General features: G+C 42.2%; 2 protein-coding genes across 2 annotated transcripts in view; one reads left to right on the top strand and one right to left on the bottom strand.

Annotated features, from left to right (window-relative positions):
• Positions 1-27,387, bottom strand: part of VEPH1 (ventricular zone expressed PH domain containing 1) — an 85,244-nt gene extending 57,857 nt beyond the window's left edge. Inside the window, exons 1-6 of the mRNA XM_069865123.1 lie at positions 27,073-27,387; positions 24,468-24,538; positions 19,654-19,946; positions 17,096-17,311; positions 14,237-14,411; positions 28-194 (exon numbers count right to left, since the gene is read on the bottom strand). Of these exons, the coding sequence (XP_069721224.1) occupies positions 28-194; positions 14,237-14,411; positions 17,096-17,311; positions 19,654-19,791 (696 nt within the window). The 5' untranslated portion in view covers positions 19,792-19,946; positions 24,468-24,538; positions 27,073-27,387. The remainder of the gene's footprint in view (positions 1-27; positions 195-14,236; positions 14,412-17,095; positions 17,312-19,653; positions 19,947-24,467; positions 24,539-27,072) is intronic.
• Positions 4,092-9,580, top strand: PTX3 (pentraxin 3). Its single transcript, XM_069864898.1, has 3 exons — positions 4,092-4,504; positions 4,901-5,434; positions 8,310-9,580. The coding sequence occupies exons 1-3, from the start codon at positions 4,357-4,359 to the stop codon at positions 8,921-8,923; spliced, it is 1,296 nt and encodes a 431-aa protein (XP_069720999.1). The 5' UTR covers positions 4,092-4,356; the 3' UTR covers positions 8,924-9,580.
• Positions 27,388-27,919: the final 532 nt, after the last annotated feature.

Raw genomic sequence — 27,919 nt, 5'->3', positions numbered from 1 at the left:
AGTCAGATCTCCCAAACACAGTCTTACCCTGGGTTCTTTTTTCCTAGCCACGAGCTGGAGGAGCCTGAGGAGGTGGTGGTGTTCAGCCTGGTCCAGCTGAGCCATCCGTGCCACGAGCTCCCTCAGATGGAGGTTTATTGGCTGTGGTTGCTTCTCATACAGAGCAGGCAGGACACGCAGCAGCATCGAGTTCCCTGAGAACAGAACAAAGGAGAGGTCAGTGATTTTCTGTACGTCCATATCCTATAGCGAGAGAGAACCATAGAAAATCAGCACAAACGTGGAGACACCAGTTTTTAAGAATCAGCAGTGTAAAACCAGGGAGGCATAAAGCCCACTGTAGAAAATCATATGATGGGCCAAGAAGACAAATAAATAAACTTATTAGTACAAATCACCGCAGTTATAACAACAAGGATGTAAAAAAAGAAAGTACTATTAATCATAACTTTGATTCTCTAGCACAGCATCATAAGAAGGCAGTTTAGCGAGCTTTCAAATTTGGATGATATTCTGTTGAGTTCTAGACCAAATTAAATGTGATTTAAATTAGACAAAAAACTCCAACCAACCAACAAAAGGCTAGACTGCGTATAAAAGCTATCTCTCTCCTTTGTTGAGATTTAGATTTTCAAATTAAATAAGCAGCATCTGTAAAGAATAGTTGGTTACTAAGAGAAGTAAATACGCATGACAGTCAATTTGAACATAAATAGTGAAGGATGCCATTTCCAGGAATAGAAAGGAACCAGAAAGAGTCAACTGCAGACAGACAAAGATATGCAAAACCCTCTCTCACACATTTTCTTAAGATGTCTGTGCATAATTCAATTTGAAGCCCAGGCTCATACCAAAATATATAACTGCACATCGCTGTACATGCCTGCCTCAATATATTTAAGTTTCACTTCAACAACATATGGAAAACATCTGCCTATTGCAATGTAGTATGGCTCCTTTTTGTAAACCCTTAAAAGTCCTTAAGGTCTCTTTGGATTCAGTTTCCAATAGGAGCCAGCGCTCTCGCCTGCTGCTTTTTCTCCCACTTAAATCTGAGCCTTATCATTTTGGAAGATAAGCAGGTCACTTCATGGATGGTGGAAAAAGGATCTATGTGTCAGACTGCACCACATCATGCTCTTGCCAGATACAAGAAAACGCACCCCAAGACACTTAGGTCTTGCAACATCACCTCCAAGCCAAGTAACTAACATATAATTCACTGCAAGTTCAGACAATTTTTAGTTGAACAGCTTGTAACTCTCTCAAAGGAGTCCTTACGCTTCAGAGGAGCGCCTCCACACTGCGCAGCCAGCCACGCTTCTGCATCCTATCCTGAAGCGCTGATTCCACTTGAAGAATTGTTGGCTTCTCTCTAAAAGCAGCTCTGAGCCCTCCGTACAACCTCTGCAGCCCTAAACGCAAGGCTCAGACCCCACCTCTGGTCCCACAGACACCATGAATTTCTGTCTTGTTTTGCTCTATACATAAAGCACAAAGGTCTGTTACAAAGGCAAGATATTTGGTGATGAATTACTCTAAACAGATCAGCAAGTGTTTTGTTTCTGGACGTTTTCTAGCCACATTCTTTGTGCAATTCTCTTCCTGATGTTACAAGCAAGGCTGTAAAAAAAAGTATCACTTTTTTCCTCGAGTGTCACTAATTTACTACGGGATTCATGCAAAGCATGAATTCACCCAAAGTTAGAATTAAAACAGTGAGACAATGCATTTACTTTGACTTTTCTGGACTTACATCTGAGTTTGAAACTGAACAGCTTTGTAACAGAATACACTAAAAATTATGCTCCCCTCTGGCTAATTTAGTGATTATAGCAGTAACTCTCTTCTTTGCCCTTGTACGTGTTTTGTTTCCACTGGAAGTTTTCTGCCCGTATAGAACAGAACCCTTAAGCTGCTGCTGAATTTTAGCAACAATAACAACTGCAAAAGATGAAATCCTCATGTTCCTGGATGGGCACATTTACAGCTGTAGAAGTGTAGAGGGAAGGAATTCAGCAGAGATTAACAAAAACTAGAAGCTTTTAACAAGAAAAGATAACCCCTAACCTGAGACATGCTATTGCCTAAGCTGGGATGCCGCAAATAGGAAGGTATCTGGAAAATAAGATGAATTATTCAATCTGAGAAAACTAGCATTTTAGAGATGGGATGTACCGGAGGAATGATGCAATTTGACATAACACAACATGATGGACTGCGGGCATGAAAATTCTCTGAAGAAAAATGCTTTGTACAGTTGCAACCTTGAGCAGCCTCCTACAGCAAACGTTGCCGGGTTTATATTCCCTAACCAAGATAAATGAAAAGCAAAGGCCATTTAGAAGCAACCCCATTGCTTTAGAGTGCTATTTAAGTGACCTCACTGATGTGGAATTGAATTTAATTGAATAACCTGCATATACAAACTTGTAAACAATCTAAGCAGATATCACAGTTTGTGTGTGTTCTTGACATGCTGTAAGAAAGGTCGTGAAGCACATCCCACATCACTATGTTCTTGTATTTTCACGTTTTGAGTTAGCTCCAAGCACTTCTGGCCATATGTTTGTCACACCTTTTTGGTTTCTAAGGGATCTACGCACAAGCAGCTCACCAACCTTTTGATTCTCAAGCTCTGGCAATCAGAGGTGATATTGTGCCTGTTACCAAGTAATTCACTTTTTTCCATCTTGCTTCATCTGTCTGAGCCTTAACTAAGAGCCTGAAAAGTATGTTTGTTGTCTGGGAATGGAAAAACATTATACTAACCTCTTTAATTACCTTCTTTCCCTCTTCCTTTCCCTACTACCCTTACTCCCAGTACTTTCCAGATTAGATTTTCTCAGATTTTCCAAGCAGACCACACACTGGGAATTATGCAATTCAGGCACAAACCAACGTACAGTTGGAGACCCTCGATGAATTTGCAGCGCTGGCTGCAAGTGAGGCAGGGAGGAAGCAGGTAGAGCGCGAGCAGCCAGCGCTGCGAGCTGTGATAGTGCCAGTTTGCCCTTCCTGCACACACAAATTGCAGAGGTTGCCTTGTGCTCAGTCTCTGCTCTGCCCAACCCAGCAGCACAGGGAGCTTGTAAAGAAAACGAGCCTGTAGCACACTGCAAATATAACATGGACAGAAGGAGCTCTCAAAGCTGAACAGCAGCGTTCATTCACTCCAAACTGAGCATGTAAAGATAAAAACCACATGCACCCAGAGCAAGTTTTCTGCCCAGGATGACTCAAGTTAGGCACCCACCTCACCCAAAATGCTCACCTCTACTTTATCAAACTTTTGTGGTTTCCAACATATCCCTTTGATGTTACTGCTTGTTGTTTGTGTTTGCAGGAGAGCAGCTGGAAGCCCATGGCTGCATGGGGTGAAACAGGGAGACAATCTAACCTGTTGGACTAGCACAGTACAATTTGTACTATATTGCCCCTAATCTCACCCAAGCCATGCACCTTCTGAAATTATTAATGTCCCATTGAACTGATAAACTATCCAGACTTTAACACAGATTAACACCAATAATAATAACACTGAGCCCTAGATTAATGTCTAACCCTAGAGTGCCCTGGTTTGTTTTTTCAAAGTGAACAGAAATGACTCTAACGATGCAGCTGCTAAACTATATGCTCTTGAAATAAGATACTAGCAGCAACATGTTATTCACATAGTTATGATGCCCTTACTAGTAATTAGGGCTAGAAAAGCAAAACTCTAACAAGCTGTCTAAGTTCTCTTATTGTTAAAGCAGTAAGCTGCTAGTATATAATAGAAATTTTTATACATAGCTCTCAAAAAAGCTACAATATTTAGGCTAAACCATACACGTGTACCCAAACCAACCCCAGGAATGTTTATTTTTCTAAGAATTCCCTCCAGAGCCCTGGCACACACCAACTACAAAATGAGTTTGCAGAAAACTTTTCCACAAAGCACACAAAATAACCTGACTGATGCAGCCAGTACTTGTAGGCAGTGATTTCATCCCCCGCGCTCACCCTCGCAGCACTGCACATTGCAGCAATCTGCTTTCAGAGGGGAAGGGGCAGCTCGCAAGAGCAGCTTTCCCCGTTTCTTCCCCTCTGCTAGTCAGTACATCTCCTCCCAGTGCAAACCTGGAAGGCTGGAATTGAGCAAGCTGCACGCCCCCTTCTCCCCTCGGCCAAAACCAACAGTCAGAAGCGCTCTTATTACAACACTGGCACTAGCATTGCTCATTCATTCAGGCTGAGGCACTCGGAGCATTTATTAGGGGCTCGCTGCATCTCACTCTCAGTCTTGTCTCTGCTGAAGTCTAAGACAGACTTTAGCACCAGGCAGCCCAGCTTTTCTCAAGAAGCAGCTAGAGAATGCTGCCCCAAGAAATACTTTCTGTGCTTACGCTGTTCTGTGTTTTCAGGGCTTCTATTTCTGTCCTGGATGAAGATGATGACTACGACCTCATGTATGTGAATCTGGATAATGAAATTGAAGGTCCAGTTCTTGGTACCGAGGACTGTAAGTAGATTTCAGCTAAATTTGTGTTAAGTGCAGAATTATATTCTTTGTTGCTTACCTCTTGTAACAGTTATAATTACAAACAAATTTTTTTCCAGAGGAAGAAGCATGTGCTTGTACCAGTAGATTATTACAGAAAGCAAACACTAAAGCATTTGGATGGCATATCTTGGAAATGGCTTTATAGACTTTATATTTAAGTTTTCCTACAAAAGACAACCAATGATGCTTAGTTTTAGAGTCGCTACAATATGAGCTGCTTCACTTCTATATTTTGATATAGAGGGAAACCCTGACAGTCTGGAGCCTGCGAGCCTTGCACAGAGCCAGATTTTGTCAAATACTCCTTCTGTTTAAAGTACAAAAGAATAGCAACATCTGTATCTTCCCTTCCAGCTGTTTCGTGCGACTGCCAGCGAGAGCACACCGAGTGGGACAAGCTCTTCATCATGCTTGAGAACTCGCAGATGAAAGAGAACATGATGCTGCAGACAATGGATGAGATCCTGAAGGTGGAACTGCAGACTCTGAATGCAGAGCTGAGCCAGCTCACTGCCAGCCTCGCTGGCACCTTTGCTGCTGCCATTGAGAAAGTCACCTCCCACATTGTGTCACAGCTAGAGCAAGTGCTTGTGAGGAACAGCCACCAAGCTGAAGAAGCCAAGAGGCTTCACGAGTCCGAGCAAGGAAAGGTTCTCGAGCACATTCTGCTGCTGAGCCACAACGTGTCTGGCAGGCTCAGCCAGCTGGAGAGCACTTGCCTGGGAAGGTCTCAAGCGGAGGCTCAGGAGACCACTTTTCAGCAGGATAAATTCAGCCCCACCAGAGGAGACAAGCTCATTTTGAACTCTCTGTGGAAAGAGCTGCAGCAAACCAGAGCAGAACTGAAGGCATCGCAGAAATGGGCAGCTCAGCACTTACTGCCAGCAGGTAAGTCCATGTGTGCTACGCTTCACCACAGAGCTCTCTTTGGTGGGCCTGACCTAACAGACATCCTATAAAACATTCCTCTTAAGTGCAATACTCCACATACAACTCCAAACCAATCTTACTAACGGCAGCTTTAAGTGGTCAGTACGTACAGGGAGGAAACCATTCACTGTTCCTGAGAAAGAGGTCTTGAGCTTTTCAAATGTGGGATCCAAAAAGGGTTTAATCAAAGCCCTTACACAGGGTAAAGCAGCCACTCAGCTAGCATCCCATCTCCTGCAAGCTCTCCCAGATCAAAAAGGTTGCCAGAGTGAAGCAATCATATTTTAAACATACAGATGGTGTTCTCTCACCTTTTACCTTCCCAGCAGGTAACTCCTACACATACACACTAGTCACTGAGTGGTCCTGTTAACTTCATGCTTCTATCGGCTCCTTCCTCTGCCTCTCCTCACCAATTCCAACTGCTCAAGATCAGAGCTAGACCTAAGGACACGCTGGTGATGTCAACCAGCTAAGCACGCCTCCCACAGCAGGGAGGACACATTCACTGTGTGCAACTGTCAGAACAGAATATCTCCTGAAGCACAGAAAAAGTAGTAATACTGTGGTATTGTTGTGGGTTGTTTGTTCCCTTCCAAAATGATTGCATTGGTCATTAAGTGTAAGATGAGCTCATATCTCAAATTTCATGTTCGTTTTTCTGTGCACCGTACTATGACACCCAAAAAGCAGCTACAGCAGCGTAGGGATGGCAGAGCAGACCATGATCTATTTAAAGTGTGTGTGCAAAATTGCTACCTGTACAATATAACTAGATAGAATATAACTCTGTCTACCATGCAGCTATCACTGCACGTCATTGAAATTTTGATGACCTTAATGACAGTGTTTCCCACAAATGTGTTACTGTAGCTTAAAAACCTCACAGAAATCTGCACTCAGAGTCCCACTGGTATGTGTGAAGAGGAAGCTTGGGGTGCAGTTACATCAGTTTGGCCCTTAGCAGCACCACCAGTGCAAGCTCCTACCCAGGTGAGCAAGGAGGAGCACTGCTTAGCACTGATAAAGCAAGACAACAGCTCACGAAAACCTACTACTATGTAAACACAACATAACATCAAAGCATTTTGCAATCTAACATGAATCGACCCTTTCTTGTAGGGCATGGATTCAGCTTTATACGTAAATTACTTTTACTCCTTTATTTACCATGACACTTCAGTAATCTTTGCATACTAGGAGCAGATCTTAGAGCGTATTCTTTTTTTTCCCTCCAAACACACAAATCTCGCCTTCCAGAAAGCATGATCTCATTCTTTATCTCTCCTGTAACACAGCCAGCCTCACAGTCACTTATTCCACGCTGGGTGAGCGTGAAAAACTTCATCAACATAAAGGATCTCAGTCTCATCAGTGGAAATCCAGATTACTTTCACTGGTTCCTACGTGGTTTTCTATAAAATTATGTTATTTTTTTAATTTAAAAGATACATTTTAAGTACTTCCAGAGTCACCCTCTGGACATTTTTTTTTCAAGGGAATTTTTAGCAACTGACTTTAATTTCTCACATCTTGAATTGCTGCCAGCCATACTCTTGAGGGATTTCCTAATCACACTTTTTGTTCTTCAGCTAGGCTGGTTTTAATTTTGTTTAGGTCTTGATAATAAAGCCTGAAAGCTTGCTAATTAAAAGTTTTTTCACAATAGTGTTCTTAAGTAGCGTTTTAAGGAGTATCCCAACAGTTGCTCCTTGCCCTCACCCCTGCCCCTCCTCAAAAGGGCCAATGAAGAAATGTAAAATCTGCTCAAAGCTGAAAGGAAGCAGCCTATGAAATAACACAGCAGCACAACCCTGGAGGGACACAAAGAGTCCTTCATTCACTGAAGCAGAAGTTTCCACATACATTTTAGATCCTCTAGCTTGTTTAAACAGGAAATGAACCAGCTTAATTGTAGAAGGGGCTGCTTTTTCCCCTGTGTTGCTTAGAATATTAAATTATATACGACTAGGGAACAGTGCGTAGAATGCCAAAAATAGCTTCAGTTTAGTGGCCATCAGTTCCTTTTCTAAGTTTCATAAATTTCTGTTAGTGATTTTAACTAAGCTGTTTTCTATTATCAACATATCGATCAATTGGTGATAAAAAACAACCTGTTTAAAGTACCAGTCACCTTATACATTTATGGTGCTTAACCAGTGCACGGGGAAGTTACTGGCCAATAGCCCTGAAGTTAGGGCTGGAAAAAGGAGTCATTATAATAAATAAACACACATAAACATCTCCGCATGCTTCTGCCAACGCTCCCTGTGCCTGCTTTCCAGTAGCCCCTGCCCCTTCTCCCTTACCAGAGCGTTGCTGCTTCCATTGCTCCATCCTGAAAAAGAACACAGAGGCTAAACCAAGATCTAAATGAAAAAGAGAGGACTACCCAACATAATTACCAAATGTAAAGCACCAGTTTCTCTAGGTGATCCAGCAAAAGAGCAGCTCTCCTAGGAGGCACATCAGAGCAGGAGACATCTGCACACAGACCCTCGGGGAAGCCCAGCTTCCTAAGGCAAGCAGGCAGCATTGCACCTAAATGTCATTTTGCATGGCTCAGGACTATACAATAATCTACTTTTACAGTGAGGAAGAGCTGAGCCTTGTTCCTGCAGCCTGATTAGCCCCTAGACCCACTGCCATAGCATTCAGCGAATTCATCCATGAGATCTGACAGTTTCTTCAAAGCATCCTGCATTCCACTGGATGAGCTGAGCTCTCAGCTCCCTTAGAGAAGCCCAGAAGTGAGCATATGTGAAGGGTCCTAACTGTGCACGTACAAGTAGTCTAGTTTTTATTTACCTAACAATCTTTCTAACTTTTTCAGGGTGTGAAACCGCAATTTTATTCCCCATGCGTTCAAAAAAGATATTTGGGAGCGTTCACCCAGCTACTGGAATGACTCTTCACTCCTTTACTGCCTGTATCTGGATCAAGGTGACTGAGGCTCTGGACAAAACTATTATCTTCTCCTACGGAACCAAGTTCAATCCGTACGAAATCCAGCTTTATCTCAGCCAGGAATCTGCAGTGCTTGTTGTTGGTGGTGATCAGCACAAGCTGGCTGTCAAAAATGTGGTAGTTCCTGGGAAGTGGATCCATCTCTGCGGTACCTGGAGCTCGGAGAACGGATCCGCATCTCTGTGGGTGAAGGGAGAGCTCGCAGGCGCTGCCTCGGACATCGCCAATGCTCACATCATTCCAGATGGGGGGATTTTGCAGATTGGTCAAGAAAAGAATGGCTGCTGCATTGGAGGTGGATTTGATGAAGCTTTAGCCTTCTCCGGAAAATTAACTGGCTTTAACATGTGGGACAGAGTGCTCAGTGGCGATGAGATAGCAGCCCAGAGTGGAGAAGATGCTTGCAGCATCAGGGGCAACATCGTCGGGTGGGGAGTCACAGAAGTTTTACCATATGGAGGAGCCCAGTACGTTTCTTAAATTCTTGCAGTTTCTTAAGCAGAGAACGTATTTCATGAAGAGCTGAATGCCAATACATACAAGGAAACAGAGCCGTAGGAGCCCACGTCTCTCGAATTCCCAAGGAAGATTAGCAACGCAAGTTTACAAAATGAGGTTCTGTGGAGACGGGAGTCGATCTCTGCCTGCTGTTTTGGCAAAACACTGAAAACCACACACATATCAAGGTGGGACATTGGAAAAGCTGTTCCTGAGAGGTCAAACAACCACCATCTCTATAGCACAGCGTTTTCTGATGTATAAAAGTGCCACTGTGGACATTTCAAGGCTGAACGGAGCTCCTGGCATCCCCGCTGAAGATATATTGGGTATCCAGTTGCCTAGTCTCTGCATTACAGACATAAGGCTGCGCATCTTCCTAGCTCCTCCAGTCATTGGTTTTTACAGTGCTAATGTGAATTGTACAGAGGAACCGTATAAGCCAAGAAATGCGTTGTTTATTAGTCAATTTTAGTAATTTGTATACTATAACAAAAGTAGCTCCTTCTTTAAAGCACTATTTATGCCACGGATTGACCTAACATATAAAAGTAATATTCCCCATCATAACCTGATATTTTACATTGAGAAAACGCATTTGTATTATATTGTAAATTTACTTTCTATTAATTTTATTGAAATTATTTTTGTAAAGTTGTTCTGTAAATAAAGATACTTTACTAAACTAAAACTTTCCATGCTTCTCATGAACCGAAACTCTGAAAGTACGGACTAGCTGGGATTTTTTCCATGTTTTGAACGACACAGTTTTAGCTGCCAATACTAAACCAATATGAATATCAGCATCTTATACAGAGATCATCAGAACATTGAAATCCAAGCATTAGCCAGAAACAGGTTTAAAGGCCTGTCATGATAACAATCCCTCCAGTGAACACATGCAAGGATCTGCATGGTTTAGTGATTGACGGGAATGGTTGGACTGGATGATCCGGTGGGTCTCTTCCAACCTGGTTATTCTATGATTCTAATCTCTAATTCTATGATTCTAAAAGGGATGCTCTGACGTACTGAGATGCACACACTGAGGCTGTGCTAGCACAGCACTCGGAGACTGGAGAAGGATTGGGTTTGGTGCACTCCCCCCACATCAATTGGTACTTCATGTATAATGCTGGCCATCCAGGAGGGACATACTCAGCTTTAAGATACATTTAGATATCCAGAGTTGTTTGTTAGGAGGCTCATACAAGGCAGAACTGATGGCAGAGGCTTTCTTCTCTCGCAATCATCAGCTTATCAAAATCCAGTAAAACATAGGGCTGGATATGGTGGATAAGAAGCAGCGTCAAGACACCAGTAGTGATTCGTGTGTAGGAAGCAGCAGAAGTAGACAATGATGAACAGGTACCCCCTGGATAAGTAACCATTTATGACAAGAACACTTATTCACTACCTGTTGAAACCTCTGAACAAGTTATCACAGTGAATGTCTTATTCAAAGAAATTCTTATTTCCACTGGAAGCAGCCCACCCTTTTGCTCTCTTCTCTTCCTCATTCTCTACAGATGTCCCAAGAACGCACTTAAAAAAAATTCTTTACTTGGTGCTGTGATGCCTGTCCCTGAATACGACGCATCTACCAGATCCTTCCTTCCATGATACAAAAATAGTAAGAAAAAGCTATGACAAGGTAATTTCTGCTTTCCTATGCCATTCAAGAGGGTTGTGCTTCAGAGCTAAAGTCATTATTATCTGCTCCAAAGTCCTGGCAACACTGTTTATTTAAGGTAAAAATAACTGCTCTGAGTGCTGGGATTTCTCCTATTACCTTGAAATAAAAATACCTAAATTATAAATGTTTAGTAGCACACATGACAAAAATCTCTTACTAAATAATATCTGCAAATAACCTTAACTTCAGAACAATGAAAAATTACCTCTGTTCTTCTGCTGCCAGTCAGAAAACAAATCTTCAGAGCTAAGAAAAACACTTGAGGTCCCAACATCGTGCAAGGGCAAAACTGCTCACAAATCTTGTTTCCATACAGTGCCCTCCATTAAACGAAAACAAACGTCCATGAAACGTAGCCCAAAAAGCAAACTCCTCCAAAAGATTACCAGAAGTCCCTCCTGGCTGCTTTTCTTACTGTATTTCATACCTGAAATGCTTTGTCTTGGAAGCAGCCTTTTCCTATCTCTGTTCTGGTTTGGCAGAGGACCAAATACAAAGCCAGTCCTTTCATTCCCACTGACTCAGCTGGAAAACTCTCCTCTTTCCAATTGCTTTGCTCTTCCTTTATCACATCCGTGGGCTAGCAAAGCTTTCCCACAGTCCAGTCTCCTCCTGTCCAGTACCACAAGTCACCTCCACCAGCACGCCTCTCTCCTTGCTTCCTAGCTTAACTGTATTTTTATTTGTCAACAGTTACTTTGCCTGTTTGGAAAACACCAAGTAAATGGTATTTTGAAGGGAGTTTCGGCTCCAAACATGGAAAAGCCACTGTTACTCCGCTCTCACACTGCAAATGCAGAAATGAAGGAGCAAGCACAAGCCATGCATGCCTAGAATACGTTGATGAGCCCAGTTCTGCTCTCTAACAAGGCTCTGCTGAATGCAACATCCACATCCCTTGCCCGAACTCCTCTGGAAGGTGGAGCAGCCATGGGACTCCCAGATTACAGCAATGGCTGCAGGGTAGTTTTGCCGCTGTCGGGAATAAACCTGTCTGATCCCTTATGCTGATGGAAGGTGCCAGCACAGGGTGTGTCAGCATCGCGGGCACGGTGCATAGAATCATAGAATCGCTAGGTTGGAAGAGACCCACCGGATCATCGAGTCCAACCATTCCTATCAAACACTAACCCATGCCCCTCAGCACCTCAGACATTTGCATGTTTAGAAGCGGAGTTCACACTAACTGGAACAGAGTAGTTAAACACTCTTTCTAAAGAGCTCTTTTTTAGCTAATAAGATAAGCAGCTTATTATGCAGCCAAACGGTTGCCTCAAGTAATCAAAAAAAAAATCCAGTTAGCTCAGGCACTTGTAGGCAAGGGGCCAAAGTCTACTATCAGTCTCACTGGTGCCATTAGGCTGAGCCCTGTCTGTGCAGCACCAGAACAAGGCCCTTTGTCTCTATGCTGTTTCGTAAATCCATCCTTAGCAGCTTATCATCCTGCTTCCCTTCTCCCCTCAGCAAACAGCCTTTAAATGGGGTTCTTAGTCTGCTGCAAACCAACCTTTTCACGCCTGAAATACAAATCACGTACAGTGCAATTAAGGCAACATGCAAAGCAGAGCACTTCACTTATTCAGAGTGCCCTCTTCCAGCCTGGAATTTCCAAATCCGATGTCCACAGCAACATCTGCTGGTAGAATAATATAAATACACAAAACCGAGCAGGAACAGTCAGGATGAAATCTTCAGTTGTGGATGTTAATCTCTGTTCCTAAAGCTATGACTATACCATAAAACCTGCTTCACTTTATTTCTTTTTATTAGTAGTAAGTGCCGATTCTATGATTCTACGATTGTATGATTCTACAATTCTATGGTTGGACTCGAGGATCCGGTGGGTCTCTTCCAACCTGGTGATTCTACGATTCTATGATTCTATGGTTGGACTCGTTGATCCGGTGGGTCTCTTCCAACCTGGTGATTCTACGATTCTGTGATTACAAGTGGTAGCACACAACGTTAACACATAAACACTACATCTTTTAAGACTACTAAAGTCTTAAAACAATTATCCACGTGGCTTTAAGTTATTAACAATATTCTGGTTTTGGTCTCTACTCAATTAGTATCATCACACAGCTCATATTTATTTATCATTTACTCATATTTATCACGTGTTTGTCCTTAAACAAAGCAGACAAATATGCAAACTCTTACCATAACGTCTTAATGACAAACTTACTTTCCAGCTTCGCTAAGCTTCCATAAAACGCCTAAAAATAACTGCACTCCATTTATATTTTTTTAATAAATACAGAATGCACACATTTCATTTGTGGGCTTAACACCTTCATAACAATGTTCCTGGAACAGTTATTGCTGTTACCCACACTTGAAGAAAAGCAAACAGTGATTTTACTGCTGCAGTAACGCTGTATTGCAACAAATACTGTGAACTTTACTGCTTCAGCTAAATCGGGCTGGCTTCCTTCTGCAGAAATACGAATATTTTTGCCTTTTTAAGCCACAAAAGTAAAATGCACAGAGTTAAGGAGCAACGTGCTATGTAAAGCTAACAACGCAGGCAAAATTAAAGAACCGCTGGTGTATTGGGTCTGGCTGAGATAGAATTAGTTTTCCCATAGCAGCCTTCCTAGAGCTTCTTAGCTTTGTATTAGTCGCTAGAAAGGTGTAAGACAACTGTGTTTTGGCTGCTGCTGAGAGGTGCTTGCGCAGCACCAAGGTTCTCTCTCCAACGTTCCCCCCTCACCAGTAAACTGGGACTGGGCAAGATCTTGGGAGGGGACAGAGCCAGGACACCCGACCCAAACTGACCAAAGGGATATTCCATATCATATGATGTCTGCCTAGCAATAAAAGCTAACAGCAAGGAGGAGGAAGAGGGGGACACTTGTTATTGCAATTGCAATACATACTGAAGCCCTACTTCCCAGGAAGCGTCCTGACATCACCTGCTGATGAGGGTAGGTACAGAATAAATCTTCCATTTTCCTTTGCTTCCACATGCCATCTTTGTGCTTTTCCTTTATTAAACCGCCTTTATCTTGACCAACAAGGCTTTTTTTTCCATCAGACTTCCTTCCTGCCCTGTCCTGCTGAGGAAGGGAGTGAAGGAGCAGCTTGGTGGGCTCCTGGCATCCAGCCAAGGTCAACCCACCACAACTACAAAGCTTTTACATCTTACATCTGACTATTTCACCACAGAATGGGATTCATTTCATTCCCATTTATATTTTGGAGAACTGCCAATTACACTAATAGAAAGGATAATAGCCCAGTAACTAGTGTCTCATATCATGGCTTATAATTTGAAGTCCATTAGTATGGTATCCTAACAAGTATTGATGTATTTCCTGCCCCAAGGGTCACCCAATCTATAATGAAATTTGCATAGTCAACAAGGCTCAGTAAATTCACTTATTCTTGAAAGGTCTTATTTGATATAGTCTGTTATTAGATTGTGTGTAACATCTTATCACGTGTTTATAGACATGCCCACGTGTATGCCTTATACATTCATGTTTCATACCTGTTTTTACATATGTTTGTTGGTAGATATCTCTAATAAAGCCCAACTTATCAAAAAGTGGGCACACTGCAGGCTGAAATCTAAAATCTCAGTGTGTTCCTACCTTGAAGGACACTTTTGACAATGCTGTCTGTGTGATCAACCAGCAGATCTGCTTTAGCGATTGCAGCCAGGGATAGATAACTTGACATGTTTCTGCACAGCTCCTTATTGCCCCTCTGAAGAAATTTCACTGCCACTGGGACAGCTAAGGCCATAACTGGAGGTCGATTGTAATTCTGCAAAAACATGAAAAAACCCACTGAAAAATAAGCAGCTGAAAGGAATGATTAAAATGAAGTCTCATGCTGATCACAGTAGAAAACCAAAAATCAAAACAACAGAGGGACAAAAGCAAAACACGTGTTGAGAAAGGTTAAGTTTTGGTAACACCACTTAAGGCAGACTTCAAAGAAAGAGCAAGTATGGAAATTAAGAAGTACTGCACCAGGAGATGCTGATAACGCAGCTATTTTAGACTTCTGCAAGAGGAGAAAACACGATATTGAGTGCACTAATTAAATTTAATCCCTAACATTTCTAACAAGACATTTTGTGTTTGGTGCTCTTGGAGAAGACACTAAAAGCTGTATCTATCATCTACCTAGAGTAGGTAATTTTCATCCCAAGAGGGAAGAAACATCTCAGATTAGTTCCCAATGCTGCTGACTAGTAAAATATCGCTCCCTGCAGTTAAGAGTCATATTGCTGCTTGTTATTCCTGCATCACAGTGACCTGCCCCACTCTCATGTCCAGCCACAAGCAGGGCAGCCCAACATGCTGCAGGTGCAGAGTCAAGGCTCAAGCATGGGTAAATCTTGCCCAGCACAAGTCACAGCTTCCCTTATCTAAACTAAAGTGTGTTGCTGCTCTGAGTTTTGGCCTCTATTTGTGCTGACAGAGACCACATAAAGGACGGACTCCTCTATTCCCAGAACAGGATCTCATGCTAAACCACTGGGACTGAATCAAAAGCAAATGAGCCAAATGAGGAAAAGAGAATGCATGAGTAAGTGTACTGTGAGACTTTCTCACAGGATAATAGCTTTAGTAGCAAACATCAGTTTTCCTCTAATAATTTAGGTTTCCTTTCTTAAACTCTGGCCAATTCCTCTGAACACCAGGTCAGCAAGACAGCTAAATTCTGGCCCCAAACTTCAGTGATCTTGGGGTACCTGCATGCACATTTGTTTTGACATTAAGGTCAGAAAAGGTTTTCTGCAAGTATTTGTATACATAAAATTGAGCGTCTATTGCATCTATTGCCCATTGCATCTATTGCCCATTAAGCTCCCATACATAACTTCCCTTGAAACTAGTAGGATATATTTATCTGTAACTGAGGACCTGCATTCTCTCTGGAGCCTCCTTAATCAGTGTTTTTCTCTCATCTTCACTCAGTTTTGAACATCTCTTTGAAACTGGAGTACATCTTTGTTTTTGAAAATAATCCTGCAATGTGATTATATTTAATTAGCAGCTGAAATCACAGGCAAGCACTGGAACCCAGATGTTTCAGAAAGCAACAAAATAGTGCAAAGAAAGGCAGTCCAGGCTTAACGTGTGCTCATTCTCAAGCTGTGCTGAAAAAAAAAAATTTAGAGCCGAGAAAAATTAAATCTGTTCTTCCTGCTACATTGCCTCCTAGGCCAGCTCTGCCTCCACCAGCAGAAACTGCCTTTGCCATTAGCCTCCTGGAGAACCAGACTGGCCCTTGCTAAGGCTGCACTGTGCTACTCAACCAATGCAAAAGAGCTAAGTTTAACCAGCTGTGAGGCTTTTTCCTGGCAATAGAGACATTCCAAGCAGTGGAGTGCTGCAGCTGCTCCAGGACAGTCCCTTTCCACCAGTCTCTAAGGAAGAAGGAGCTCCAGGCACTCCTAGGTGTCAAGATAGCTCACTGCGGCAAATGCCGTAAGACTAAAGATTACATCTTTAACAAGAAAAGCCCTTAAAATGAACAGAGCTTTATACAGCAGCATCTTTAAATGAACGTAATGCCTCATTTTATTTGGCCGAGAGGCACTACTGAGTAGGAGCCAAATTCTGCCTCCAAGTAATACTCTAGGACTCCATGAAGAAAGAACGGGAAGACAAGGTTTGGCCCTCTGACTAGGATTTAAAAGACCTAAGAAAATTCCAAAGAACGCTTTCCTCCCCCTACAACAAATATAAGAGAGTTAAGAAACGGTTTTAATTCAGATGGAAGGAGAAAGGTTTCATTTGTTCCATTATAAATATCACATTTATGAAAATGTGAAGGTGACAATGAAAAACAGATTTCAATAATACAATACAGCAATGTTTGCAAACCTAGGAGACCTCCCTGCTGCTAATATCATCAGAAACACGCTGTGAGGTTCAATCCAGCTGTCAGATATTCATTACTACTTCAACCATCCCTCACGTATTGTATAAAAACTCATTTTATGCCTTCTCTCTGCAAAGGAGCTCACTGATAATAGCTCTGTTTCAGGGAGCAGTAAATGTACTTTTATAAAACTTTCTCATTACATTTCAATGAACTCATTTCTTGAAGTCATCTGCAACTCGGTGCAATCCCTAAACCACAGAGATATGAGCCAGCTTGACTTAGGCATACAGTTGCCAACAGCACAAACAGAAAGCTTAAGACAAGTGATCGTATGAAATAATGGAGCGTTAAGATAATGAAATCTGGCACTAAACAGTTAAGACAATTCTAAAGTCGAGAAAGTTGCCAAAACTTTTGCTTCACTCCAACAGATGCCACACATACATATAACAATATACATTCACAACAAGGATCATGCCCTTGCTTTTGAAGAAAAGCAACCACTCCCATGCACCCTCAGGAAAAAATAAAGCTCAACAGCATTTTAAAAGACAAAACTGAACAGCCAATAAATGCATTACGCTCCCTTGCTTTCGGCTCAGTCTTACCTGCAAGATACAGCTCATGATATCAGATGCAATTTTTGCATGTGGTGTGTCCTCATCTTTTCCAGAAGGCCTCAGGTTGTGCTCTAGGCACGACTCCCAGAGAGCCACGAGGGCTTTGCCGTGCTTCTCTATGGACGCCGTCTCCCTGATGGCCGTGGTGATGCGGGTGATGCAGATTTCCACCACAGCCTGGTCGTTGTCATTGGTCTGGTAGTCCTGGATGAAAAGAAAAGGTGTTTTCCAGTGAATGCCCATCCTCTTCAAGGCCTCCCCAAAATTACCCTGAAGACAAAGTTTTTTTAACCGGCCACTACCCATGTCCTCACTTCCACCTTTACCACAAGCATTGAGCGTGATTAAGCAGAGAAATTAGTCATCCCACAGACAATTCACTGGTTTAGGTCGGAGTTCTTGTTGCTGGAAAGGTCTGGGTTATGCTATCAAGTGATTTTTAGCAGTCTGTCCTGAAGCATGGCCTTCTGGACCAGAGATTGCAGCTGCACACCTCAGAACTACTCACACAAGCCTCCTCTCCCATAGCCTTCCCAAGAGTGAAACTGGAGTTGTTCTAGCCACAATATATTTAGCAGCATGCAAGGTCCCAAATATTTCACATCATGTTGAGTCCCTGATGTAAGCACAGTTACTTTCAATTAGCGTCAATGTAACACAAATAAAAGTGAATTAAACAGGCTTTATCACAAAATCCTGTAATCCCCCGTAATTACTGACACAGATGCCACGAGGATGTGAAATGGCAGCGCTTTGCAGTAACTAAAAGACTCAGAATACACAATCACCATCAACTACCTAAAAGGAGGCTGCAGAGAGGTGGGTGTTGGTCTTTTCTCCCAGGTGATGACAGGACAAGAGGGAACGGCCTCAAGCTGCATCAGGAGAAGCTTAGGTTGGACATTAGGAAAAATTTCTTCATAGAAAGGGTTCTCAAGCACTGAAACTGCCCAGGGAGGTTGTGAAGTCACCATCCCTGGAGGAGTTTAAAAGGCAGGTAGATGAGGCGCTTGGGGACGTGATTTAGTAATACACAGGTACGATTGGAGTTGATAATGTCAAAGGTCTTTTCCAACCTAATGATTCTATGATTCTAAGAGCAAACCTCTGGTGTGTGGGGAGACGGAAAGCAGAGTGGTCACGTTCACGCTGCTGTGAAACTCCTCACGTTTGTGGAACATACACATGCATCCTCCTGTCCACTCTTATCACTGGGACAGAGCTGAAGCAGCTCTCCCATCTCCAGAGCTTTCTGGTAGACTCATAGAATCATAGAATAACCAGGTTGGAAGAGACCCACTGGATCATTGAGTCCAACCATTCCTATCAAACACTAAACCATGCCCCTCAGCACCTCGTCCACCCGCGCCTTAAACCCCTCCAGGGAAGGTGACTCAACCCCCTCCCTGGGCAGCCTGTTCCAGTGCCCAATGACCCTTTCTGTGAAAAATTTTTTCCTAATGTCCAGCCTAAACCTCCCCTGGTGGAGCTTGAGGCCATTCCCTCTTGTCCTGTCCCCTGTCACTTGGGAGAAGAGCCCAGCACCCTCCTGTCTACAACCTCCTTTCAGGTAGTTGTAGAGAGCAATGAGGAATCACTGCTCAGCAACTCAGAGGTAACACTGCTCAGCAACTCAGAGGTAAGAGATGGCTCTGCAGGATGCTTTATCTGCCTAGTGCAGCCTGATGCATTTGTAAAAACATTTTGTAGCAAATTCAGGTGTTTTCTCTCAAAAAGGATATCAGGAGGAATTTGTGTAAAATTCCAGATAATCTGCAGTTAGGTGAGTCAAAGTGCATCACAAACAGCAAAAGCAACGGACAAAATAAGTTGATTAATGTTCTGAAAGGTTCTGCACATGTAACTGCTGTCAAAGACCTGACCAAAGAGAAAAGCCAGGTTACAGCGGCTGCCCTGATGGGTGAGTCAGTTCTCGTTGCAGCCGGCAACACAGCGATCAGTGCTCTGAGAGTCAGAGGTTTGCACATTGCCAAAGCCGATTTCTAAAGTCACATCTCATATGAAATGCCAGAAAAGTGCAGTTGTGAGAACACATACCTATTTCTAATTGAATATCTTAAGACTCAAAAAAGATTTTCCATTTCCTGTAGTAAACTGGAAGCAGGAAGGATAAAGAGCTTTTTTTTTTTCTGGACAGCAGTATTAAAGAGTTTACCACAATCAGTGAGCCCACCATCATTTTGATAGGAATGATTGGACTCGATGATCCGGTGGGTCTCTTCCAACCTGGTTATTCTATGATTCAGAACTGTTTCTGCTGCATATATACAGTGTACCTGTAAACTCCTGTTAATATTTAGCATGACTTAAATAATTATTTAATAAGAACTATGGTAAAAGTGAACTTGAAATGTCTTTAAAGGAAATCCAGCTAGTGGGAACCAGATCTGGTTACCATATTTCTCACACTTTGCTTGGAATTCTTGAGTTTTTTAGAAACTTAAATTGTGTATGTACCTGTCTTTATGCTTTATTTACACAACACATTTAATCTCATGAAAAATTAAGGACAGTATTTCACTCACCGCAGATGAACTAATTATTCTTATTTGTTCAAGAGCTTCTGAGAGGCTTCCTTCGATTTCAGCATCCTCTAAGGAGAAAAGATCCCCTGCACGTGAAAGGTCCTTCTGTGCCAAAACCAGCCCAAACAGATGATGCATGGCTGCGTTCACCACCGCTCAGCCAGACCTCTGCACGCACCGTGTGCATGAATAACTCTTGATGAGGACAGAACGGGATCAATCCTGTGGACTAGTGATCAATTTAATATGAAGACGAAGCCCAGGGTGTATTTCAAGACTTCCTTGGCCCCAGCCTAAAATTAAAAAAAAAAAAAAAAAAAGGCAGGGGAGAATTAGCAAATGCATTGATGTCACATTCCAGTTTAGCAAATATTTTTTTTAAATGATGTAAGTAAGCAGCACACAGGAACCCCTGACGCGGGGACATCCATAAGCACATACCAGGAACTGTATGTTGAAAGACCTTTTTGCCCTCAAACACTAAATAGCTTAAAATTAGCTAAACAATACATAACTTCTAATAAATAAGAATTAGTTTTTATCCTTCCAATGCATATCACCTGAGCAGAATTGTGACTGGACTACCCGATAAGGATTACAAACTGCCTTTCTGTGGTCAGAGCAGGGTGGAGGAGCTAGAGAGGAGGCAGGGGAACATGACTATCTAGTGGACAAAATGATGACATTAAGGTAGGAATACACTAAATATGATGCTCATTTATTCAAAAGTTTGAGTTAGCTTCAAATATCACGCACTGGAAAAGCAGTCGCTAGAATTGCATCAATCTGCCTTCGTGGATATTGCTGAACTGACCCAAGTTTCCAATGAGTAACATTTCCCTGTAGCTTTATAGAGAGGAAAAAGAAATGTCTGAGATCTGACGTTTATTAGCTGAACTAAGACACAGGACAAAAGGGAATCTCATGAAAAATAGGCTATTCATAACCTGGACAGAGTGATGAAGATGCTGAGTAAGCATGAAAAATTAAGGACCCGGGTGTCACTATATTTACGATGCAGGCTTGAATCTGATGAACCTCCTACAGGAGCGAACAGCCAGTCACACAGAGGGTACATGCCAACCAGGGCAGGCCAAGAGCTCCTGCTGCCTGCCTGTCAGAGCACGTCATTGGCCTCCAGGAGGCTGTGCAGATGTGCATCTAACCCTGGCACAGCTTGGCATGAGAACATGTATTAAAATGCAAACATTACACCACAAAGGAAAACCTTCTACCTTCACTTATTCTCATAAAGAATATTTACTGATTTTTGAGGCCATGAAAAGATCTACCAAGAATGTCTTCCACGTGGCCCATGTGGACTCACAGCCAACTCCTCTAGGTTCTTCTCCCGAGCTGATGAACCAAGTACTAAAGTGTCGCAAACTAGATGGGTTGTTATCATCACTATACGACAGGCAGAGCATCCTTAATCCTGGTTACTCTATGTCAAAGAAGGGGCAAAACCAATACAAACCACTGAGAACTTTCTGGAAGTTATTCAATGAAACAATCTCTATTTCAGCAGCATAGACAGCACCTTGCGCTTCATCTGCCACAAGACAAACCAACCAGTATCATTACACAGGACTTCCCATTTCATTATTTGCAATGAGACAGAGGCAGAAAAGAGCTGATAAGATTGCAGATCCTGAAGCACAACAGGCTGGATCCTCCCAACAAGCGCTATGGCATCAGTCACCAAACTGGAGGCACAGAGTCACCATCAGTCACCGAAGTGTTGCAAGCGTGGAGGAGAACGGGCCCGTCATACTTGGCAATTCTCAAATTCCAAAATAAAAGTTCAAAAAGGGGGAGAGTCGAGCTGCTTTTTTACCTGATTGGGATTCCACGACAATATCCTCAGTGATGGTTATAGGTGCCAAGCTCGTGTTCTTGGACACGACGCGTGACCACTTGCTTTGCTCTCCTGCTACCCCAGGCAGCATCCAAGGGCAAGTGGAAAGCTGGGGCAGCAAGCAGTGAACCTGAAGGTGTTAATTGCAGTGCCAGGAGTAAGGCATTTCAGGAATGCAGACTAAAGCAGCCTAGAAGTTACCAAGGGCTCTGTCAGGTGACTAGAGAAACCCAAATGCAGAGAGGCCTTATCTCTGAATGAAACACACTGTTTCTAGGACAAAATACAAAGCCTACTCCACTTGAGGGCAGTTGTTTTTAATAGAGAATACAGAACTCTCTGTGTTAGTGGAAAGCTATCCTTCCCTGTGAAGGAGGTAAGAAAAAAACTCGGTAAGCTCACACTGTTTGAAAGAAAAAGAACAAGTGAACAAACTTGCTATAAGGTTTTCTGTCCAAAGGAACAAATGCTATCATTCTGGAACACTTTACGTGAATACAAAAGAGGGTCTGAAGTTTACTTTGGCTTTTAACATTACTCTCATAAGTAGTACAACAAAATCTGCACACATAATTGAGAAAAAAAAAAGCTCTAGGAATGAAGATGCATTTGAACCCTCCCTTTGATCAGTGGCACTGAAACACAGCAGCCCCTTCACAACCTTCTGCAAACGATACCCTACTCCATGTGCTTCTGCAGAAGAAGAGTTTCTCAGAAAGGCCCCGCTCTTTGTCTGATGAACAGACACTTTTTATGTAAGTTTTAAAGACAACACTAAGGACAATAAAGAAAAACATTTACTTAGTGTAAGCTCTTTGAAATGGAATTATAGTAAATCTTCTTAATACTTACATTATGCAACAGTGCTGAAAATAGGTTTCTTGCATAGTTCTTAAAAAGAGAGAACTGTCCTTTGAGCATCTCCTCACTATAAGATTGTACTGTTTCCTACTAATTGGTAGCTGGCACTAAAGAAACTGAAAAGCACCACACGTTGTCTTCTAAAATGCTGGAGGTTTTATTATTTTTTTAAAAGGGTCAGGTTGGATGATAAATTGCTTCAGATTATGGTTCCCAAGATGTCTCCTCAGCTTGACTCCACATCACCTACTAGTATCTTCTCTTTCAGACAGGACAGAGCTCCTGTATCTGGCAGCATGGCGTCTGAGATGGACGAGCCTTCTGTTTGTGTTCCATGTACACGAGCAGAGGAAGGGAGGCAAAGGGTCTTGCTGAAGTCTGTACAGCCTGCATGGCTCCCCCTTGGCACAGCATCCGTGGAGGTTGGCAGCAGGGATCCATCCATACCTTCTACAGTCAAAGCACGCGACACAAAACAGCAACTCCAGCTCTTGTAACGAGCTTCAAGTCATCATTATGCAGAGAAAGAGACTCAGCTTATAACCCAAGCCATCTCCTCTGGTTGGCAGCGCAGTCCCACATTTAATTCAAAGTTTTGATTCTGATTTTCAACACCTAGTTTCCCTTTTCATAACAACCTGAAAGAGCCATTAGTTCCCTGGGACCTTGAAGCCGGTCCCCTCCAAGGTGAGTCTCTCAACTTGCTGGAGGCACAGCATTCTTACCAAAGCTCCTTATCAGAAGCAATCAGAATAAAAGCTAGCCTGACAGGTTTCAGAGCTTGAAGCAATTGAATCGGTCTGTTTGCAAAATAATTCCCCCAATAATAGAAGATTAACAACAAAAATTCCATGTAAAAGGGCAGTTGGACCTAAGGGCATCCAAAAGCCAATTGAATTTTGAGCTAAAAGGCTGAGTCTTACAGTTTCATCAGGAGCTCAGATTCTGCAGAATGACATTAGAAGGACAAGAAAAAAAAAACCAAACCCAACACAACCTTTTAAATCAAAGAGGAAAGGGATGGGATAAAAATTTTTATATTTATAGTTCAGGAAATTCTACGAAAAATTAGAATAATTTCCTCAACTTTCATAAGACTTGAAGTATTGTTGCTTGATTTTACCAGATGGTGCTATTCCACTGAAAAATAAACTGCAGCCTTCCAAGAACGGTGCGAGGATATTGTTAATCCAGTTCCATACTAAGCAGCATAAATCAGGAAAACCCTGACTATAATATTTAAGGAATTTTCGGGAACACAGACCATCTAGAGTTCACGTTAATAAACCTCACAGTACCTTCTAGTTCACCCATTGCAAAGTAAGAGGCTATTGAAACCATACTATACTGTTGAATCAATCTCACATGTGAATTTCATCATATTGCACTTCAGAAGGAGGTTAAGCACAGTATTAAGTCTTGAGCTAACTCACCCCTGCGGCAAAATCCATAACCCATCGCCATCCAGGGTAGCCCCTGCAGGCTCTCAAAGCTACTGGCCAGTTGCAGTAGAATACATCAAGAGACAGCAGGCTGCGAGTACAAACCATCCCTTGCTGGAGCTGTGCCGAGGACACTTGATGCTCCAAATCCAGTGCACAGCCATGGCTCTGAGGTGGGACCTGGTCACATTACTTGATTCATTCAGCACTTCCCAAACCACATTCTCATCCATTAACACCCTTTTTGCTATGGGTACCATGCATGGTCCTCCTCAAATGCTGCAGCACGCTTCCCAACTGGTGCACCTCCAGCTGGTTTTATCTTGTTCTGCACTAAATGTCGAAGCTACCACAGGTGCAAAAGCTCTTTCATAAACAAAAGGTAACGTACACTTTCTGAAATATTACAGAAAAAAAATCTGAAAGATATAAACTGAGCTCCAGGTTCAAAAATGTAACATAGATTTAAGTGTCACGTAAATTACACGGGAGAGGAAGGTGATCTGAGAATTCCTCTTAAACGAAGAGCCTTGTGTTAAAGGACTGGGAGGCCAGAGGTCTCGCTGTACCATGGTGACCTGGGGCAAATCACAGCCCAATGCTTTGACTATTCTGTCTCTATAAAGAAAAAAAAAAAAAATCAATTTCCTTACCTCGCAGACATGTTGCCATGCTTAATACACTAGATTCTATGAAGTGCTTTGGATGCCTTGGATGAAAGACGCTATAGGGAAGCAAAAGCAAAACAGTATTAGTAACTCTTTGCCTTTTCAACACTCTGTGTGCAGACTATAAAATATCTGCTGCGTGATACCTCCAGGAATACGACGCTGTATTTCACCAAATGGAGTTTAATATTTAGGACGTGGTCCTGTAAAAAACAAACAGGACAGCAGCTCTACTAAAGCCTGTGGGAATTTGTGATGTTATTCACACATGCGTGGATTGAACAAAGCGAGGTTTAGATTTCACTTCTCTCTGGGGGTGGGGACAAATGTTTTCAGTAACTGCGTACTTAGTTTTATTTTATTTTCCATGAACAGGATGAAGATTAGAATCATCTTCAAAGCAAACTGTTATGCTGCCTATGATAGGATTCCCTTCTCTTGAAAACCTTCTCCTCTGTATTACAGGAAAAATCTGTTTTGTGGAATTAGAATAAACACATCTCAAATAGTTACAGAAGTTCATAATATCTCCAAGACTGCTGGATGCTTCCTTCCCCACATGTGCCCATCCAGCAAAATACGAAAGCCAGGGCACGTTTCCTGGTTGTTGTCAGCCTGAAACTTTCCCAAGAATATTCACATATGCAATACAGGAACAGAATATTGCAAGATATTTCAGAGAACTTCCCTCCAGCCCCCAAGTTACACTAATAATTTGATTTATTTTTATGTTTGAAAAGCAGTTACTGACTAAAATAACGCACTCTTTCAAAAGTTTTAAATAAAGTTCTCACATTTTTCAGTGAAAGAAAAGGATTAAAGATTATATTGAAAGAGCATCGTTTTCACACAGGGTGAATAGACTACAGCAGTTCCCATGGGATCAGCTGCATATATTTAAAGTCTTCCCACAAGACAACCATTGTTTCCTACAAGCCACTCTGTTTTTTTCTGTCATGACAGGTTTCCACACTTCATGTCGTCTAGAAATCCCATACATGCTGAGCTAAACCAGATAATGAAACAATAAATTATGAAGTCTACTAATTAGGCTAGGGTTAAAATGTTGTTTTTTTTTTTGCTAATGAAACACCTTGCTGCAGTCCTGGGAGCTGTGAACTGACTTGCTTTCATCATCCAGTCCTTATCTGCAAGAAAAGGGTATTCCTATTGGAGGCAACTGAAAAATAATCAGAGGAATTATGCAGCTGCTTCTAAGATCCATCTCTTCTACCAGAACAGCAGGGCTGTACTACTATCCTCAGTTTGAAGGCAGTTTGGAGTTCTCCCTAGGCACGTAAACCAGCACAATATTCTCCTCTGCTTTACACTGGGTTAATTTGCAGGTTTGACAGGTCAGACGCTGCTTTAAGTGAACCAGATTTCACAGATCTGCGAGGCACTTCTGGCTGCGCGATCCACGCGGAACTCAACTGATGCAGAGTGGTAAGAATGTATTTACAAACCGGTTAGGCACGACTTTTGCAAACAGTTCATAACTTGACCAGTTTTCTTTTTTATACGTCTACTTGATAAACTATGTGCTGTTGAAACAGTTTTCTACGATCCAGCACGTAAGAAACCAGAGGTTTATATTTGCTGTTTCAGAACACATCAGTGCTATACATGACACTTCATAAGACTTAACATGTTTTTTAACGTCGGTAAGACAGCTTTGTAGGAATTCCATTTCTAACTATCTTCATGATATCAAAATATTATGCTAAAATAAAGAGCACACTGCCAATATAGAATAAATTCCTTCATCTAACAAATACCAGTGCACTGACATGTCAAAAGCTAGTAATTTTCAAGTGTTGCTTAATAAGCTTTCGTATCTGTGACAAATTTTCAAGACTGTAGTGATGTTACAAAAGAAAACCTTGTCATAAAATGCTACAAAACCTATAAATACATATTTCTGTCTAAAGACAGGGGAAAACTAAATGGAACGGAGCCTGAGGGACTACAGGATAGGGTGTCTAAGAATGCCATTCTGGAAGTGAAAATCAGACTAGAGAAACAAATAAATTCAAAGTCCCTCAAAGCCTCCTGAAATAGAAGTCACTGAAATATAACTGAAGTCCTAAGTTTTCTCTCAGGCACCTGGTAATCCACTCCAGTTTCTCTTCAGTGCGTTTTAACAGGGCCAACGGCTTCTCTAGCCTCCATTTCCAAAGCTAACCTCAATAATTCTGCAGCACAGGGCACAAAGTGCCTCCTGAGCGTGGGGAGGAAAGTGAAACCCACTCAAACCCCAGGATGAGTCGAGAGCTCTGCAGGATTAACATCCCTGCTGTCACACATCACAACACACCAGCACTGCCTTTTCTTTCTGTGGCGCTCCAGCTAACTTACAATATTCTTCCCAAACGCCACCGTTATACGTTTATACATATAATAACCACAACTCCTCCACTCACAGAAAAAACCAGTAACAATCACATTATTAAAGACTACATTTCCTACACACTCAAAAACCTCTTCCATTATTTAATACTTGGATCTGCTACTCAACTTCTTTCCATGCAGTAATGTATTCATCATTGAAAATGTTACATGAACGCATATTTAAGTTAGTTATTCATACCTCTCAGAAGAGAAACCTCTGAAAAACATTAATAATTGAAGGCAAATTGTCGCTCTTTAGAAAAGTTCCGATAAAATCCATTAGAGTTGTCAGTCCCCTTCCATCCCCCTGCCTCTGGAATGCAAGGCTGCTGGCTCTGTGCTCAGCCCTGTCAAACCAACCGTACAGTCTATTCAGTTACCCTGGAGTTGTCATGTGGAATCAAGCAAACAAATATCTTCTCTCCATTTTCCCCAACTCCAGCACTCAAAACCAGATCAGAACTAATTCTTCACAAGGCTTAACTTCAGCAGCAGCTCGAGTAAAAACGCTCTGAGCTTGATATGGAATTTGAATTAGTTAAAAGGATTTATCAACAGCCAGTGGTTACATTCAGTTAATTAATAACTTGCTTAAGAGTAACGAGGAAATTGCAGAAGTTAATATTACTTATGGGGCCTCTTCTCAGAAGCCAGCGAGCAGGCTGGATCCTTTCAGATTCTTTGGAGGGCCATTAGCCTAAAGAAAAATCAGGAATGAATAGGACACTGGAGGAAATCGATCCTTTCAGTTGACACCCATTGCATCTCAACCCATCACAGAACTTCAGCCAGCCCTTAGAGAGCGTAGCTGCCCAGGTGGAGACAGTGCCTAGGACCTACCTGAACCTACACCTCCTACAACCAACTATCTACACCTCCAAAGCTTGGCAGCCGTAGTGAGGAACTGATGTCTAAACCATTCCCGCAGCATTCTCCATGCAAGCAGAAGACACTTTCCTTCCACGTTAAGCACGTCTATATACTTTTCCCCTTAACTTTCCTTTGATAAATAAGTCCCAGATTCCCAAGGAACCAATTGTAACTAA

Source organism: Phaenicophaeus curvirostris, chromosome 10 (genome assembly GCF_032191515.1).
Source record: "Phaenicophaeus curvirostris isolate KB17595 chromosome 10, BPBGC_Pcur_1.0, whole genome shotgun sequence".
Lineage (NCBI taxonomy): Eukaryota > Metazoa > Chordata > Aves > Cuculiformes > Cuculidae > Phaenicophaeus > Phaenicophaeus curvirostris.
Note: the sequence above shows the minus strand (reverse complement) of the source record. Positions and strands in the feature narration are given on the sequence as shown.